A 19,761-nucleotide genomic window follows, 5' to 3' on the forward strand; every position below is an offset into this window, starting at 1 on the left:
TGATATTAATAAGTTTCTAAAAAAGGTTGTTTTCAGTGAAACTATTTATTTAAAAATTGCAGCGTGCATAAGAATCCAGTAATACTTTTATAAAGGAAAGCGGAGTTGCAAATTAGAAATTGGAACACATTATATTTATACGTAGTACAAAAAGATTTATATTAAAAACAAATATAACTTGTTGCATACATTTTTCATTTTTTTTCTTCCACATTGTATTTTTGACAAGCAACAAATTTTTAAATGTCATCGATTTTTTATTTCAATATTTTGAGCAATTCTAGAATTAGATCTTGTAGTAAGACTAACACACATTGTGTATATAATTTTGCATCAATATTACTCGCCACAGATTTATTTTGCATAAATACATATAGTTTTTAATTTCATATTATTTTACTAAATACATCTAATATATGTAAAGTGTAAAAGATAACCGTATAAATATCGTGATATTATATTATTTCAAAGTTTGAGGTACTTGTTTTATTTATAAGCCTTAGTCTTAATATAATAGATAAAAGTCAGTATGTAGTCTTCCTTCAAATTTCTTTCACATTGGAAGACAAACGCACTATCAGATGCACGCACACATAAATACTCACATAAAGTTTAAAGAAATACTGAGCCTCCACGTAATAAAAAACAAGCGCTAATTAATGAGTCCGAAATTGTTTTTCCGGGTCATCGTATAGTGATCCATTATTATATCGTATTTCAATAATATCATTATAATTATCATTATTATGTCATTAATAATTAATAATGTATATACCTATATGCACTTACACTTTTTTAAATCTTAAATTCTCAATTATAAAAATCATTTTTGTATATTTATTATGTCACTTTCTGTAAAATTACCAGCTTGTTAGCCAGTGTAAAGTAACGAAAAAAATTCTAGTTCGTCGATTGAAATTTCTCTATTCATATCTTTGTAGAAAATATGTTCCTACTTCTCGTTTGTGCATCAGAACAATTGTTTCTGTCGTTTTATTTATCGAGATGGTTTCGTTAACGAATTAAACAGAATTTATTTATAATCGTTCATAATATATATAACGTTGTCGATTAATCTCATGATTATAAGGAAGATGTTGACGGATCACAACAAAATGGAAGAATTTCGGTCATTATAACATCTGTAAGCGTCATCGCTCTTCCAGCTTTGGTTTGTAGATCGGTCTATTGCTGAGCGTATTGTTCATGGAAATGTTGTTGGTCCTGACCTGTATATACTTTGGCCTCTTGTATCGCGTGCTCCAATGGAGATAACTATAACATCCTGCTACTAAGACGCCTAATCCGTTGCAAGTACACGAGAAGATAAGGAGAATCGGCAGGATACCTTCTACCTCGGGACAATTAAGGTCCATATATCTGGTGAGATATAAAAAAAAATATCGCATACATGTCATCGCAATACTAAACTTGTTGCGTTAATACACGACGCGATTTGGCTGTTATATCGTTTTTCAAGAAAGCATGTTTGAATATGAAGCTCTTCTCGCTCTTCAGAGTTAACTTCAAACGGAAAGACTTAACTTAGTGTTTTTAAAAATGTTTTGTATTTCAAAAATTAAATTTGAAATTTAATTATTCAGATTTCTGATGTTGAAATAAATAAAAATCTCTTTAAAGATTAAAGAGAAGGTTAAAGAGGTTCTGCGAGAGAGAGAGAGAGAGACAGTATTGTCTCCAAAAACAACTCGCGAATTTATCACATACGTATTATAACTTTACATAAATTTTTGGATGCTTTAAAAAATGTTAATTCATCAATATCTGAAAATTTTCCCCAATTTTACATGACATACCTGACTGCACCTTCGAGTGAATCAGGCGGCTCGCCGCGTGGCCTGCATACACACGTGGCGTTTAGTACTCGTGCCGGAGTGCATTCCAGTCTCATGAGACGCGACAAGTGCATCGCGGAGAATATGCATGCGCTCACGCACGCAACAGTCGCCAGAATCGCCAAAAACACGCTAACAACCTGTTCGACGTATCAAAACAGGACGTACATAGGTACGATAAAACGTAAAAAGAGAGAGTGTGTGTGTATGCGAGCGAGATTTTATATTACATATTCGATAATTATATAACAGTTTAATTATACATAAATAGTGGTAAAAAAATGATAAGTTACTAATAAATCAAAATAAAATTTAAAGTGTTAAAATTTAAATTAAATTGTTATTCTTTTCAAAATTAAGATTCTTGTAACTAATACAAGATTATATATTTTTAATACACAATATAATATTATAAAAATAATATAATAATTATATTATATATTTTAATAAAGTATATTGTATTTTAAACTATATTAAGTAAAAATTATCATTAAAAATGCAATAAGACGTTTGGTGTTTTTTACAGAAATCTACAGTGAATCATAGAGAATTCTTACATACCTTTATGACAGAAAGACAAAATCCGGGAGTCATCTCCGGATATTCCTTCTTGAAACAACATAGGAGACAGATTCCGAAACTGCCAGACATCACAAGCTGAAGATATTCCGAAATTATAAATATTAAATTGCAATACATATATATGTATATATAAAACGCAAGTACGAAGAAAGTACTGCGAAAAAAATATGACTATTTATAAAGTGTTATATATATACTTACATGTTAGTAATAAATATATATTCTCTTCTACATATGTATATATGTATATAATATGCACATATAAATAAATAATATATAAAAGATTATATATTATCACATAAAATTGAGAAATATTGTTAGTAAAATTTTTGTTACACACAGAACAGATTTTTATTGCATACTTACCTTTAATTAAGTTAAAAGTTAAAGATTAAAAATTTTCAAATATTGTTAACATTATGTAAAACAAAGCTTCCTCTATGAGGAAGCAAAATGTAAAAAATGTATCAAAAACTATCAAAATTGATGGAATCGCCAGTAAATGATTATTCATTTCAATAAAAATAATCGTTCTAATATATAAAATTATATATCAGTTCAAAAATGGCAATTTTGTTTAAAATATATAATTATTTCACTTTGTCATATACGTATAAGTATAGTTGTGTGATCGCGCGTTAATGTATTTCTTCTAACAAATAGTTAGCTTGTTAGAGAGAAGTAAAGAGAATTGCTATTCTATATCGTTCTTTCGTCATGAAAAATGCATGTCTAATCATCGTGTAAAATTGTGATTACTTACAGGCATGCCGCTCCAGTAGGGATTGTCCACGATGGGAAGATGCGGTGCCCAAAGCAGGAACCATAACGACAGGGAAGTCACCACGATGCCGAGGAGAGTCAGCAGAGCCGCCAGACATCGGGCTAATTGTCGATGATAGATCAAAGGAGGCAAAAACTTCTCTCGATCTAAAAGTAAACCTGCTTTTTAACTCTTGTGTATGACTACATATTATTTTTATAGTGATTATACACACAGAGAGAATTTTCTCTTAGAATTTACCCTGAAAATCATGGTAATCGTGAGATAATATGGTAAGGAAAGAATTTTATGAGAATTTTTTTGATTAATATTTATCACAATAAAAATAATAATATCTATTTCAATAAAATATAAAATATGTTTGATTAATTTCACTATGCAGTTTAGTAAAATTAATAAATTTGTCCTACGATTACCATGATTTTCAGGGTAAATTCTAAGAGAAAATTCTCTCAGTGTAGAAGATTAGAGAGATTATACAAGATCGTGTTTTACAACTGCAGTTAATAATGCGATACCAATTTACGCAGAATTTGCACTTGTATGTGTATATGTGTTTATGAAAATAATTATATCTCAAATAATATTTATAAAACAATCAGCTTACGTATTGTATACAAATTAGAAGTTTATTTCGAAAATATATCTTTCCGGCAAAACAAAAGAGCTAAGCTACTACCTGCACTTTGCAAATAAATGTAATATATAAATTCGAACACAATTGGAATACAAAGAACATATCGCCGTCTTTATTTTCCATCGCAATTAACATTCTGTCTTAGTCATCGTGGGATTATTTCACGAGGAGGGGAAAAATCGATGTTTTCGTAATGCACTCGTTACATCCGCTGTGAACGATTCGATCTCACAGATCTCCTAGATTTCAAAGTAAGTCAAGTCCCGAGGCGATCGGTCATCTATTAGATAATTCGACATTGCAAAGCAGACATGAACTATATTCATCCTTCGTCGTGACACACATTTCCTCTGTGGCGTAAACGGTCGATAACCTGCTGTATCGAGAAACCTGTGTAGGTCTGATAGAAAGGAGAGTTTCCTGCAATACAAGACGGCCTCGTCACCGTCCCTCCATATAAGGTAATCTAACTGGATGATTGAACGTATCGTCCTTGCCATATCGAACCGCTAGGAAACTTATCTACACGAGATTCGTGACAACTATTTCCCATTAAATAGAAATGCAAGTAATCGACTACACCACAATATTTTGCAACGACATATACATATGCATATCATTGCATTTCGTTGGAATAAAGAATATCCGAAATTAGTTGGTAGTTAAAATATGCGCGATTAAAAATTCAATGTAAATGTATCATATATTAATTTTTTTCTTTCTTCTTTCTGTCGCATTAATTCAAATTTTCTGAATTTTAAAATTATATCCTTAAAACAAATTGTGTTGTTATATATGTATATATTTTTTTTTATTTATTTCTTTATATATATCTGCATTTTTTAGGCATACATTGATTTTAAGAAAATCTATTCTGTATATTGCACAATAGAATTATTTTATATAATAGAACGAAAAGGCTTTGATATATAAATACAAAAATTCAAATAGGAAATAGGATAATAAGAGCCAGACGTAGAAATTAGGCGCAACAAACTGTTTTAAAATCTTCTTTATTTGATTTAAATATGTCAGTCCTTTCTCTTTGGACCATCTTCAACAGATCAATTGATAAAAAAATATGCTGCTTTAAAAGTAAAATCATGATACGCATTTTTCGCTCTTTTCTTCTTTATTTCGTCTTCGATCACTTTAAGAACTTATCGAAGACGTGAGGCGAGAATAAGGATCAAGACACCTGAATTCTTTTGTTTGTCAGTTGATCTGCTGAAGGTGGTCCAAAGGAAAAGGACCAAAACGTTAAAATCAAATAAAGAAAACGTTAAAATAAATTCGTTGCACCTAATTCTGCATCTGGCTCTTATTAGTCCATTTTCTATCTGAATTTTTTCTGACAAAAGGTTGCCAATATATTAACTGTGCCGTTCTTGTCAGTCCTTGGTCAACGATTCTTTAACCTACATTTTGTTACCTTATTTAAATTTCCATTGAAAGTTAAACATTTCCGGGAAAATGGAACAAAATAGGATCAGACAGAGCGATTCAGAATCGACTACAGACGGAACTCTGTGGTCTCTTTTGTTGCGAGATATATATTGTGTGATGTATATTCGCCATTGAGAAAAAAGGTATTGTTGCGTAGACAATCTTTCCAGGTTTTTTCAATATATATAAAAGAATATGCGAGAAATCTAGATTCTACAAAGTTTTATAAAGATTACACACACTAATGCTTATCAATATTAAATCAAGGACTGTCAAATCAAAGTAAACAATACCACATTAATGTAACTCAAAGTTCGTCATACTCTCGCTCTTATACGATTAACTCTTCAGGAACTGATTGTGGATGCATCTTACGTTATGTGCTTGTAGAAAAGAAATTCTTCAAGCGATACCCGTATGGAATTTCAATATCTCGATTATCATCAAACGTCAAACCGTGAAAGGTGCGATACTTTCTCAATTGGAGGTGAAAAAACTATTTTCACTTGCGCAAATGCAATGCACATACTTGCCGCATGAGGGAATTGCATCTCTCAGGAGTTCTAACTGTACCGCAGATATACATGCTATAACTCTAGCTAGCGAATAGAAGGCAAGGTGCACAACGCGGAACATAAATGGTTTGTAGATAGATGGGCCGTAAGTCAACGAGAATAAGAGTTGGACATAAACAGTTCCCATGCATAATTATACTTTGAGGTAACGTACAATAATAAATTTTTACTCTCTTCTTTTTATAAAAAGAAACCACACATTCTTTTGAACTTTAAACATGCTACATGAACTTAACTAAACATTAACCCTCAAAATGTGAACTATGACTAAAAAAATTTTTTAATAATAAAAATGTTAATGCTTTCGAAAAAACAAATAATTTTTTTTCACAGTGTGATTATCTATAATTATCATTTATCAATCATATTGACATTAATAGCCATTTGTTGTAATAGCAATAAACCATTCACTATTGATAAATCACATATAATTATAGGTATCTTTAATTAATTATATACACCATTACACATTCCATTCAACAAGGGTCAGTAATATCATACATTCATAACATGACAGAGAGAATTATGCAAATAATTTTTTTATTTAGAGCAGTTAAAAGATATATTACGAGTGTACGATTGATTTCTTCGGGCGATTCATATATATAAACGTAAATGTAAGACATATAAATAATGTTTGAAAAAAATAGAACGTCATTTAGATGCCTTTTAAATATCCGAAATGTGTAGAAACCCATTATTATGATATTATTATAAATACCCAACATTTTCACAAAAATAAGAAGAAATAAATTTCTACTATGTTACACCCAAGAAAGGATTTTCTCATGATTTTTTCTCGTATCGCTTTCATAACGGATAAAATGGACACTACAGTTAAGTGACAGATATTGCTGCTCTTTTGAGGAGTGGTTCGCACGATGCAAGAATACAGAACATGAATATACGCATCGTTCGCATTGTGTACTGCCTCGCCATATGTATGTCGTATTTATATTGCACAATGCAAGAATATACCGGTGCGAATATAAGAGGAGAAAGGCCGTATTGAGAGGTTAAATAGCGATAAAATAGCCGACGAAACAAGCTATGCATCTATTACCTTTAATTTATTATTACCTTTAATCAAATATAATACAATGTCGTTATAAAAATGCTCAACGATCAGACGACATCTGATATATACACTGAGAGAATTTTCTCTTAGAAATTACCCTGAAAATTATGGTAATCGATGGACAATATGGTATGGAAAGAATTTTATGAGAATTTCTCTGATTAATATTTATCACAATAAAAATAATAAATCTATTACAATAAAATATAAAACATGTTTAATTTTATTAAACTGCGTAATAGAGTAAAATTAATTAAACATATTTTATATTTTATTATTTTTTATTGCGATAAATATTAATCAGAGAAATTCTCATAAAATTTTTTCCATACCATATTGTCCCACGATTGCCAAGATTTTCAGGATAAGTTCTAAGAGAAAATTCTCTCTGTGTAGTAACAATAAATAAAAATTATGAATTTAATCGTCAAAATGATGTATCACTCATTATGAAAGTTGTTCATTATAAAAAGCCAAAGATTAGAATCATCTGAGTCACAGTTAAACTTGTAGATTTAAAGATATAATTATTTGTGATATATTTAACGCATAATGCATGCATTCGTCGTGCGAATTTGACGAAATTATCCGTAATTTTTCTTCATTTGCATCAGATACGTTGCGCACATAGACGTGAATGACCTCGTTTATGTATGGATGCGAACGTAAATGCATACATTATAGAAGATAACAATGAGCAACGTAGTCCGTCGTTACAGCCGGCAAATTCGCCGCAAAATATTACGGCCCACGTACACGCATACATGGAAACATATACTTGGATGGTACGTTTTCATTATCCGCTGGCTCTGTTGCATAGATAATGCCAATTACGTGGCTTGCGTAAGAAGAAACTACGGTACGGGATAATTGGATAATTTTGCATTGCGCCGACAATCAATTGGATTTGCGCCTCCGATTTGCCTCTCATTAATTAGTAACAATCAGTGATACTTAGTAGTTATTTTTCGTTTTTGACACTTTATCGATAAAAAATTGATTTATATAAAGTATTATATAAAGTATTAGCCTATATACATATATATAAATAATTATAAGTCTAAATTATCATAAATAATTTTTATGAATCTACACAAAATTATCAAAAATAATTTTTATGAATCTACACAAAAAAAGATTGTTAACTTGACCTTTCAACTAATAATTATTATTTTGTTAATTGAACATATATTAGTATTTAAGTCAAATATACGTTTTGTTAGATTTAATATGTTATATTTAATTTAAATATTTCTATATGTTCAATTAACAAAATAATATTTAGTTGAAAGGTTTAGTCAAGTTAATAAATTTTTTTTCAGTGTAAGGAAAAGGATAGAGAGGGATCGATTAAAATTTTTAACTGTTTTCGGTGCAAAGACGAAAAGAGTAGCGTGATCGTTTGACCGTCCGACGTTCTTAGATGAAAGCCAAACGCAGATTAACCGTGTGTAAGGGTGCTGAAAATTGGGCGTAAGAATAGCAGTCCCATTTAGTAAGTCTGTTCCGTCAGTCTCGAAATAGAGTTAGGGCTAAATGGTAAATGCGTGCCCGGCCCTTGTACAAAGCAGAACGGAATTACGGTACGTGTACGTTTCATCAATTTCGACCCTTCGCCGCTCACACGTGTCGTTTGTGTTTCCTCGCAAAGGCACGGATAAAACGATGCTCATTTTGTTAACTTAATACGTCATTGTTTTTTCTTAATTAGTATTTAAATTATTATCATTTGAATATTAATGTAGTTTATATCTCTTTCAGATTTCTTAAATAACGGAATTTATATAATTCCGCTCAGTATACTTTCTTTCGACAAGAAAATTTTGCTTGTTAAAATCATATGTATATATATGTGATGAGTAAATAGAAAATACTTTTAAAAGCCACTAAAATCAAGCAGTGTGACAATTTTACAAGTATTATGATATAATTACAATGGCGAACGGAGTTAATTGCGGTGAAATACGAGGCAATTAAGAAAATATGATAAATTTTCTTGCCATTTGTGCGCCAAGCTGAGACTGTGTATTTCGAACACATGCCAAAAAAAATCACAATGTATTTCCGGCCCGGTACTTCCGCTACCTGCGGAGAGCCATGTGCATCCACTTTGAAGTACGTATGATGACCAGCGAAGCAAAAAACGTTTAAAACTTAGTGAAATATTTACACGAGAATGATTCTCTTAAGAAGAAAAAAAATGAAGAATTTCTTTCCTAGGTATAGACAAATTAACGTACTATTAGAATACAATCTAATGTGTCCTATAAAATTTATGTTGCGTGTTTGTGTGTGTTTTTTTAAATATATATCTATTTTTTATTTTAATGTAATAACTTCATAGTCTTGTATAGTTTTTTTCTGATTTTAAATATAAAATCATAATTATTTTAAATACATCTTAAGTAAAAACAAATATCTAATATCTAATTAATACGATAATTTATCTCTGTCGTCTATCGACTGACAGAAATGAACCGTCATTAAAATCTATTTGATAATACATATTTTAATATGAAAAAATCACACATACTATCAAAATTTTAATATTCTTTAGACGCCTTTTTCATATATATTGTGACATAAACGTGTTATTTTAATTTTCACGTTCTTTCTCTTTAAAAGCTTCCATCATTATACACGTCGCACTTTCGTCACCTCCGACGTCTTTCATTAGCTGCCATTTGCCGAGTATTTCATTTCACGCTATCTAATTACCGCGGTGATAAAGAACCACCGCGCTTTCCTGCGTCTACAATGTAGCGCTAATTATAATCTTCCTGTCTACCTTGGCAAAGCAACCTCGATCCTGTAGACCGGCACGGTGCACTAAGAGCGACACTCATTAGCGTAAGGACGGAATAATAATGTGTCGCGCGAAACGACGGGATCGTCAAAGAAAATCGAGAAAATCGAGATACCTGATGGGTCGCATTCCGCGGCCGAGAAATAAGATTCCCAAGAGAGCGCGCAATCTCGCTCTCGAGAGAAATCGATTGAATCGATTGCAAAAAACGAATAAACACGTACGCAAGATTTCATCGACCGAGTGGAACGGAGGAAATGCCATTACCATTGCTCACTATATGATACTTCGCCAAGTGCCTGTGTTCTTGAACATATCATATCTCGAAACTTGCTTAGAGTATTCATTACCTTCTCGCAATAATATCAGAAATTATCGTTTTCTGCTAATTGAAAATCGTAAAATCGATCGATTAGATGCATCCGTTCGTCAAAAGTATATGTAAAGTATATGTAAATTACTTGGAATAGAGTTGAGCAGAGTTCTCTTCGAAAACTATTCGAAAGGTATATAAAAAGAAAAAATACAGAAAGATCAAATCTACTCACGATGACCGGTCCGATGCATCACGATCATCCTGCTGTGCCTTAGAGAATTTCTTGTAGGTGTGTGTCGACCGGCTATTTGAGAAGCTGCCAGGTTGACAGGAACCGTCGTTGACAAGCAGTTGGCCATCGATGGTGCTCGACCAAGCTCTTTCTCTTTATCGCCGCGGGAGATTCGTCCGATATTTCCGGTGGACACTGCACCTATAAAAATACCCATCAGTAAAATATCTTGGCCCATTCTCGATCTTCTTTTATCGATAAAAGCGGTTTTAAGCATATAGTTTCTGTTACAAAAATAAGATGCAGGATAAAAACACTAGGGCCCATATTCTCGATCTTCTTTTATCGATAAAAAAAGATCGAGAATATATGGATCCTAGTGTATCCTGCATCTTATTTTTTTATCAAAATTAAAAATTTTGGAATCACATCTGACTATAAGAAAAATAATATTTTGCAAGAGTAGATAAATCTGTTTTTACAAATAATATATACAGTCATAAGATACAAATTCTACATAAATATATGTATATACATATATATATATATATATATATATATATAGTCATAAAACTTTTACAAAATTTTAATGCAAAGCTGGGATATTTAAAGTTATCACAATTATTATCTAATTACGTGTCACAAATTCTATTAAAAAAAGATTGGCCTATTGTATTTTTTATGTGTATTTTATTTGTTCTGTTTATTTGATATATAACTTTATCAAATCTTTTAGGAATACCCGAAATACCTCATTTTCGATAAGAAAGTTCGTTTTCGTAGAAGTATAAAGATAATACATTTATGACCGTTTAGTCATAGTTCTAGCATGCATCACGATATTTTTCATTTATCTTTCTTTACTATGCAAGTGATTTGATATTAAACATAATTTACTTTATTATGTAATATTGTTTGAATACTTCAAGTCATCGAAACAACGTTCGGCTTGATCACACATGATAATGTAATATATACTACTCTCGTATCTTATTATTTATGTTTCTTTTATTTTTCCTTTTAAGATATAGCTATGGCAGGAAGTTTAAGATATAGTCGAGCATAATATGTGCAATTTTTAAATCTCAATATTTATGCGTATATACATATTTTTTCTACTTTTAAAAATAATTATGAGATATTTTATATATGTATATTATATAAAAGAAGAATTTTCTTTAGAAAAAATTTTTTTATTAAAATATTGTTATTAAAGAAAACTTTCAAAGCGCGCTACTGCAACTGTTGCACATCTGTTGTTTGTTTCGAAATATGCAATTTTCTTAATTGCACACGCGATTTTGGCACACGTGAACATTAATTCTATGAAAAGCAGTCACCGCGGCATATTGAATTCAGGCCGATAAGGTTTCGTGGTGCTCAAAATACCTGAGGTAGAACAAACAGGTCAACCTGACACGAATGTACGGTGTAGATAGGCAAATATAGTGCGGATAATTTAACTCGAATTATTCAAAATCACTTACATTTTTCCTTGTAATTATATTTAATTTTTTAGATTTAAAAGACAAATACATCTCGACAATCATTCAGGAACAAAATTATTAGAGTTTGATAATGATTATTATATAAATAATTATTATATAAATTAAATATGTATAATCATGTTTAAAATTTTTTAATTAATTGCTTCTGTTTAAAATGTAAGTGAAAAAAGAGCCGAAAGCAAGTTATTTACGAGCGCAAGAACTATCTTATTTCATTTTTGTCGCGCGTTGAATCTCGCGTAATTAAAAAGTAGACAATCGTGCACATAAAGCATAGAAAGCATATCGCGGAAAGTGCATTCAACTCACCGGTGACCTTGGCAGTGTTAATCTTCGATACGTTGCCCGCGCTGACGGCACTACTGACCCTGTTGTTGTTATTATTGTTGTTAATATTGCTGTTAATGCTGTCGTTGTTGTTGCTCTGAGACACGGCGGACGTGCCATTTCCGTCTCGGACCTGATTCAGATTGCCCACGCTCATGGCGGAAGTGACGTAAGGCGGCATCACCGGCACGACCTGCGGCATCGAAAAAAAAGGGTCGGGTTAATTTTGTCAAATGTCTCTGGCCATTTTAAAGAAAGACATAATTAGATTTAGGTATTCGAAAAATACGGTATATAAAAACTGCAATTTTTAATGTTAATAAGTGATTCTTTGAATAAAAAATGATTATAATTTTGTGTGATTTTTAAATTTGCATGAATAAAATATTATTGTTTTCTCTAGAAATCATTTTTATATTTGTGAAACATGGAATATACTGTATTTAAAAAATAGAAATTTAATATAAACGCCAATATGAGAATGCAAATTTATGATAATTTAACGTATATAATGCATGTGGAGAAATTAATATCAATACAATCAAGTGTTTAATTATGCTGATGTGAAACGTTATTCTTTTAGCGACATTTCGATTATTATTTCCAGCAATGCAAAGTATTTATAACGAAATGAACTATTTCATCTTATTTATATACGTTAATCTTTTCACTCTTAATTAAATTTATTAATTAAATACTTCAGCAATTAATTTCGTAGACTATAAACTTTAATGTATTTTTTTTCTAATGAGAATAAGATAGCAAAGGTATTTTGTATTTTACAGAATAATATTTATACAGAATTCTTTGAAAATATCATTGAACACACGAAAATATCATTGAATCGATGACTAATGCCAGTCACGTCGCATCGTCGCGCGAAACTTCATAGTAATGCAATGTAACAAAACAAGACATAAACAGAACCACGTGGATGAAACCGTACCTTATAGTTGTCATAAAAGCTCACCGGCCGGCTTCTCGGCGCGTACTGAATCTCCTCGTCGGGTTGCATCGCGTTCGCGCCGCGCGACTTATCCCTAAGGGATGCGCGCGCAGCTCATAGGATGTCCACTTCGTATGTCACCCTCCTGTCTTCCTTCACTTCCGGCGGATCTGCTGAGGTGAACACAAATGGCATGACCACATGTAACGAGACCATAACTAAGCATCGCAAATTAGCGCCGTAATTACGCGGTAATTGAATTGCAACTGGTAATCAAGCCTCGTAGCTTTCAGATGGAAAGGAATGATTTTTATAATAGACGCTATATTATAATGTGAAAATATTACGTTATCTTTCAACTACTTTTTCAATTATTTAATTATTATTAAACTAATTTGTGTAAATAGGTAATAAAGTCGAAATAAAACGATATATATAAGATATATCGTTTTTATAAATTTATGAACAACTTATTGTCACTATCTCTAAATTTTTAATCTTGGCAAAATGTGAGATCTCTCTCTCGTTCTTTCATAAAGAAATCAATTTAAATAAATAAATGCTAAATGTATCTTTTTATGCATTTACATATATGCAACGTTGTATTTATACCTGAATGTTTTTGTGTCGGATGATCTATATGACGCTTATCAGAATGTCATTTGGATTCGTATGTTTCTTGTGTTCTTTCACTTCCTCCAAGGAAGCGTACCTGACTTCATTGTCAGTACATCCTCCACATAGGATGTGGTCGATGACTCACGGCTCGACAATCTGCAGGCAATTTCGACAGGGAATTTTCTCCTAATCCTATCCAATGCGTCGTAAGTCACGTTCGAGGGATGCTTTGATGCATAAAACACGGATGATCAGACGTCTCGCGATAGGCGATAGATCGGCGATTTCCCCGGTGTCAGTGTCCACGTGCTCGCACACGTGCGCCTCGCATCCGTCACTCCATAAATGTCTGGAAAATTGAGAAAGATTATTCGCGTGAGGATAGCTTTGATCGGCATCGTTTATTTGAACAGATCAATCATCTGAACCATGACTGAACTGTGCTCTGAAAATATCTCAATCGCTTTTCTCGATATAAATGTATAGCCAAATAAAATTCTCTCTTCTTTCTCTCTTTGAAGGTGGAATCAATAAGTTACATAACGATCGACATACCATCAAAATGAGAACAAAAATGCAACACATTGCATATATAATTTAATAGAAAAAATAGAACAGAGCCGCAAAGACAAAGCGTATGAAATAAAGTGAGAAATAATCTGTGCAAAATTTGCGAACGTTTTGCAAATAATAATATCCCCAAGGCGTTACACTTCGAACAGAGAATCTTAATTTTACGGAGATTGTTTCATCTTCCCAAGCCACTCCGTCGTTCTCCAAAAAAAAAAAAAAGAACAGAACAATATTTCTTCGTAGAAACTCCGACGCGAATTACGTTAAGGCGGTCTCGACTCTCGACATTACGGTTCCTTCGGTCTCGCGAGACGCTTAAGTGCTGATGAAACTTTGATTCCAACTTAGCCGTATAATTTCCCAAGCTATTAGCGCGAGTGATACCACATCATGCGTGATTAATGCATTTCTGAGAGCTGCTACTTGAATTTAAAAATCCGACTTTAACAAAATTATAAAAAAATGTCCTTAATATTGTCGATAAAAAATATCGATTGAAAAGAAAACATTTTAGTAATTATTTTATACTCATTTTTTACGATTTTTAAAAGAAGACATAATATTATTTTTTTATTTATTTCGAGACATCAATAAAGAGAACCTGATGATATCACTTGAATTATAAAATAAATCGGAGCCAATGTTTTTGTTTCTGTCAAGAAGAATATTTCACGTAATAACTGATTTTCATATTATATAATATACACTTTGATAAATCTGCGTTTCTCCCCTTTAGATCGGGAAAGAGTAAGTCCTAAAACTTTTCCTGCCTATTGATTTATGTGAGAAGGAAAGTAAAGATGCGCGACGTAAGACTTCTCCGGCTTTATGGCGTCACACTTTAGAATACAACTCGTCAACATTCGATTACGTTCATAGCTGAAAGTCTAAGTCTGTTTTAATGTATTCAGCTCGTTTCCCTGCACTTAAATGCAAAGCGATTGTCCTCAACCAAACACAATGTCGATGATGCTCGATGAAGGTATTCAGAATTTCACTTCCGCGAGAATATTGAAAAGGATAGGAATTATTGAAAGCCGGGTTTTATAACAATCATTGTTACACAATAAAAAAAACAAAAAAATAATTTTTTTCCTGCATGGTTAATTGTTCCTACTATTAAAGTTTAATATAAAGATGTTATGAATAGAAGCAAATAAGAGACGTGATATGTCCCTTTTTGAGTTTTTTCATATACTTCTGATATCTATTCACATAAAATTCCATGACGAAATGTAATTTAAGACTACAAAAAATCTGTTAAATGTTATTAAATATATATAGACACATTTTTATTTCATCTGAAAACTCGAAAATTTAATTAATATTATTATTCATTATATGTATATCAAATTTATGTAGACAATAACATTAATAATTTATGTATACATAAAAATCTAACAAAGATATTTTTGCATTTTGCAGAAAGAGCTTGCAAGTATTTCAGCATGCTAAGTGCGGAGAAGCAGAACGGAAAGAAATAGATTAAAGCTTGAATGATATAAAAGAGGCTGATGTGAGCGTCGCCTAAGGGGACCTAATAGAGAAATGACTTATTTCCAGCTGTGTAACTCGAACACCAGTCTGTCGTAGGTAGGTCACTGTGCAGAAATCTAAAGAACCTCTCACACTATTAGATTATTATCGGTATTATCGATCTACACTACCAATGTGAAGATTTTCTGTTGATGATACAAAAAATCATGACGATGACAGTATTTGCACGGTTATTAATAGCGATCGTATGAGAGCTAATCTCCGCCATGCGGCTTTATTGCCTTGCATATGTTGCGTAATTGCGCATTTATTTGAGATCTTGCTTGCACGCTGTGAAAGTAAAGCCATGCTCATGGAACTTCGATAAGTACGATGACGAGGTCACGTTTGATGATCAGGAAAAAGAAGGAAAAAGAAAGAGAATCTTGACGTAATCGCTTGCTGCTGCATGTCGGGTGTCACCTGTCGATTGGCTACTGCATGCAAAGATATAACTCAAAATATGACTATCACGATGACATGTCTGAAAGATTATAGCAAAGATGATTCGAGAAATAAGCAGTTATAATTAAATAAACATATAAATGTTACAGACTGTTTAAATAATCTTAAATTACATTTTTTTTAAATAATTTTGAAATTACATTAAAATGTGCGTAAGTGAGCATAAACTTTCATAAAATGAGTGAAATATAGAGAGTTTTTACATTTAATATACATACAAATTTCATTTCATTGTTTTTGCAAAGAGTGAATTGTGTGCGCGAAAATTCACGATATGATTATTTTTAACTGTATTTTAAAAATAAGTGACGTTTGTAAGAATTCATTTATTTACTAGCGATTGTTCGTCCCGACTTCAAATATACCTTAAAGTTCTATTTCTGTATTACGCGGTACCATAAATTCGAGTGCCAAAACAAAATTTACCTTAGAGTAAGAGCAAGCAAAAGCAAGTTCGCGAAATTATATAACAGAGATGCATTTAACTTGAAATTAGAAGAAAATGCGACTTATAATCAAATAAAGCACGCATATAAGATACGAAAGTGTTTATATAAAAAATTATAGTATAATGAGTATATAACATTTTTTTCATAAAAAATGTGATAAAATTTATTTAATATTATGAAGAGTTTTTAGTTACTTTAATTATAATTATCTATTTATCTGTAATTACATATAAATCTATTAAAAAGTGGAAAAGTTTATTTCTTCTTTGATAATTTTCCAACATTATATTCTTATCATGAAACATAAAATAGAATCATAAATTAATAGTTTATTCAACGCACAAGACTTTAAAAATATTTGACATTTCAAGCATCGTAAATACGATCACTATGTGTAAACTAGATATGTAGACTACTAACGTAATTACAGCGATAATAGATAATTATTGCAAACGTAACAGTTTCCTGTGACGCGAGATTCACAGAACAATTATATAAGAAAAGTTTAAATGATTAGATATAGCATAAAGGGCGTCTCTCCTTCATGTACATGAGTGAAAAGAGTAATAAATAATTGTCATAAAAACAATATTCATTAAAATGATAAGGCATTATTTCAGTGTCATTTTTTTGGAAAACACGTGTTTTGAAGACGTAATCGTGACTATTATGTCTTCAATGTCAATTGTTATATCACGTACATCTCATGTGACATCTGTTCAACATACAACTTAGCTCCATTTTTGAAAATAAAAGATTAACAATGCAATTAAATTTTTCTCACGGATATTAATGATTATTATGTGGTAAAATAAAGCATCTTAGTTTTGAAAAAGAAGAATATACAAATATTATATTTAATTTAAAAAATAAAAGGACCCCGCACTAATTTATTGGAAAATGGCCATTTTCCATTTAATTAGTGCAGGGTCTTTAATTATTTGTTGCAATGTATTTTTACAATTTTACGAAAATAAAAAAAGTCCAAAATTTTTATTCTAAAATAATAATTAGAATATTTTAAATATTACATTATATTAATAATAAAAATATTTTTAAATTATTAATACTTAAAGTAAAATATAATTTAAATTATTTTTATTTATGTACATATATCTTTTTCTTTGCATTATTGTTACTGATATATAAATCTGATTAAATATAAATCTAACTTTATATTATATATTCATATTCTTCTTTTATATTTTCTTTTTTTATAATTTGATAACATGTGCGTCAATATTATGACAAGTATGTGATCCTGAAATAATTGTTTCGAGCATAATTCGTAATTTACATTAACATGCAACGAAATTTTATTTGTTGAAACGTTTTATGTGAATAATATGCAGTGCGGGAGCATATTCTATCGCGATAATATTAATTGGAAACCATTTGAAATGTCAATGTTATTGTATCAGACGATAGGATTATAAATCAGTATGATGGAACAAACGCAAAGTAATTCATGATATGTAATTTTTTATATCTCTTTAGATATAAATCTATATAAATTGTGTGTGTGATGCTTATAATTAAGAAATTAAATCCGTATATATGTCGTTTTCTGCGACATTAAAAAAATAATGTTATTGTATCATAAAAATAGAAGGAACATAAAATTTCATAGGAATTGTAATCAACAGATATAGGGCAACAAATCCTGTTATATTTTTAAATGCAAGTGAAATTGCGTACGTTGCGTGAATACGCGTTAATCCACATTAAATTGTTAGTAATTATGGTTGCAATTAGCGACCGCGAGAAAGTAGCAGTCGCATTCTATCACGCTCGATTTTCATTAGGTATTCATTAAGCAATCATACTTTTCGCATTCACTCTGGTCACTTATGCGCGTAATTAATGTGCGAGCAAGCTGACGAATATTTTATATAATTCAAATGTAGAACATAAGCGTCTCTATTAACCCAAATAGTAGCACACGGCTTTCCTATTTCACCGTGAAATCCGTAAAACTAGATCAAATAATTCGTAAAGATATGTTCTGTGCATATTATATATACTGCATATATGCAATTAATATTGCATATATTAAAATCTTACAATATATAGAGTAGAAAAATTATTCGTAAATTATTTATTTTATATATGATATATATATATATAATTTTTTTTAATGCCGATTATCAAAACAAGTCAAAATGTTGATAAAGCAGTTGCCATTACGTTTATTTAAAAAATAATGTGTTGTTTAAGCATCATAAACTACTTTGAAGAAATGTGAAAATAAAAATATAATTATTGTGCATAAAAATGGAATTATCCCGACTATAACTGCTTAAAACTTGGATAAAAGTATTGCTCACAATTATTTTGTATTTATATTAAAATAATTATATATCAAGTTTCTGTTAATTATTTATATATGTAATGATGATGAAACGGCATATTATGCGTTTGTCTTTTAGTCTACGTCATTGTATATTACTAGGAAGTGATTATATTTTAAGTTCTTTTTTTCTCTATACTTTTTTTTGTTATTCTGTGATATAAAAATTGTAAAAATTTAAGATTTTAGATTTGCAGCAAACCGATATATTATTATCACTGTAATGATATATTCTGCAATAATATAAACATTTATTTAAATGTATATTATATCTTTTATATTTATGATAAAATATCTCTCTCTCTAATTCTTATTATTTAAAATAATATATTTTTTATATAAGTAGAATTCATAAATAATAATGTGTACCTATAATGCAAAAGATTGAAGAATACTTTTTTCTAACATAAATATATTTCTTTTCAATTAATTATGGAAAATTTTGTTTATCATTAAAATTTTAATATTGGAAATAGAAAGATTTTCTCATAAAACAAAAATTACACGAATCTCGTGATCTCTCTTATGTTTATCGATTATCAGTGATTTACTTAGCAAAAACACTGTCGTGTTACGACAAATTATTATCTACTTTATTATACGTTTCATTAAATCTGTGGATTCTGGTTCAAGGTTAATTTGAGATGGCAATGTCAAACATAATCGATTCAAATTTT

General features: G+C 30.6%; 1 protein-coding gene and 1 long non-coding RNA gene across 2 annotated transcripts in view; both read right to left on the reverse strand.

Annotated features, from left to right (window-relative positions):
• Positions 1-59: 59 nt before the first annotated feature.
• Positions 60-13,319, reverse strand: LOC145941482 (uncharacterized). Its single transcript, XM_083047594.1, is given in 9 exon segments — positions 60-1,380; positions 1,818-1,996; positions 2,418-2,513; positions 3,202-3,368; positions 10,313-10,513; positions 12,130-12,340; positions 13,094-13,182; positions 13,185-13,218; positions 13,221-13,319. Coding segments are annotated over 9 exon segments (1,305 nt in total). The 3' UTR covers positions 60-1,151.
• A 392-nt stretch (positions 13,320-13,711) lies between these two features.
• Positions 13,712-19,761, reverse strand: part of LOC145941927 (uncharacterized) — a 244,271-nt gene continuing 238,221 nt past the window's right edge. The window contains exon 9 of the long non-coding RNA XR_014426257.1: positions 13,712-14,060. This is a non-coding gene — a long non-coding RNA (uncharacterized LOC145941927). The remainder of the gene's footprint in view (positions 14,061-19,761) is intronic.

This window comes from Prenolepis imparis, unplaced genomic scaffold (assembly GCF_030444845.1).
Source record: "Prenolepis imparis isolate NDT839.2.m4 unplaced genomic scaffold, iyPreImpa1.0 SCAF_10, whole genome shotgun sequence".
Taxonomy (NCBI): Eukaryota; Metazoa; Arthropoda; class Insecta; order Hymenoptera; family Formicidae; genus Prenolepis; species Prenolepis imparis.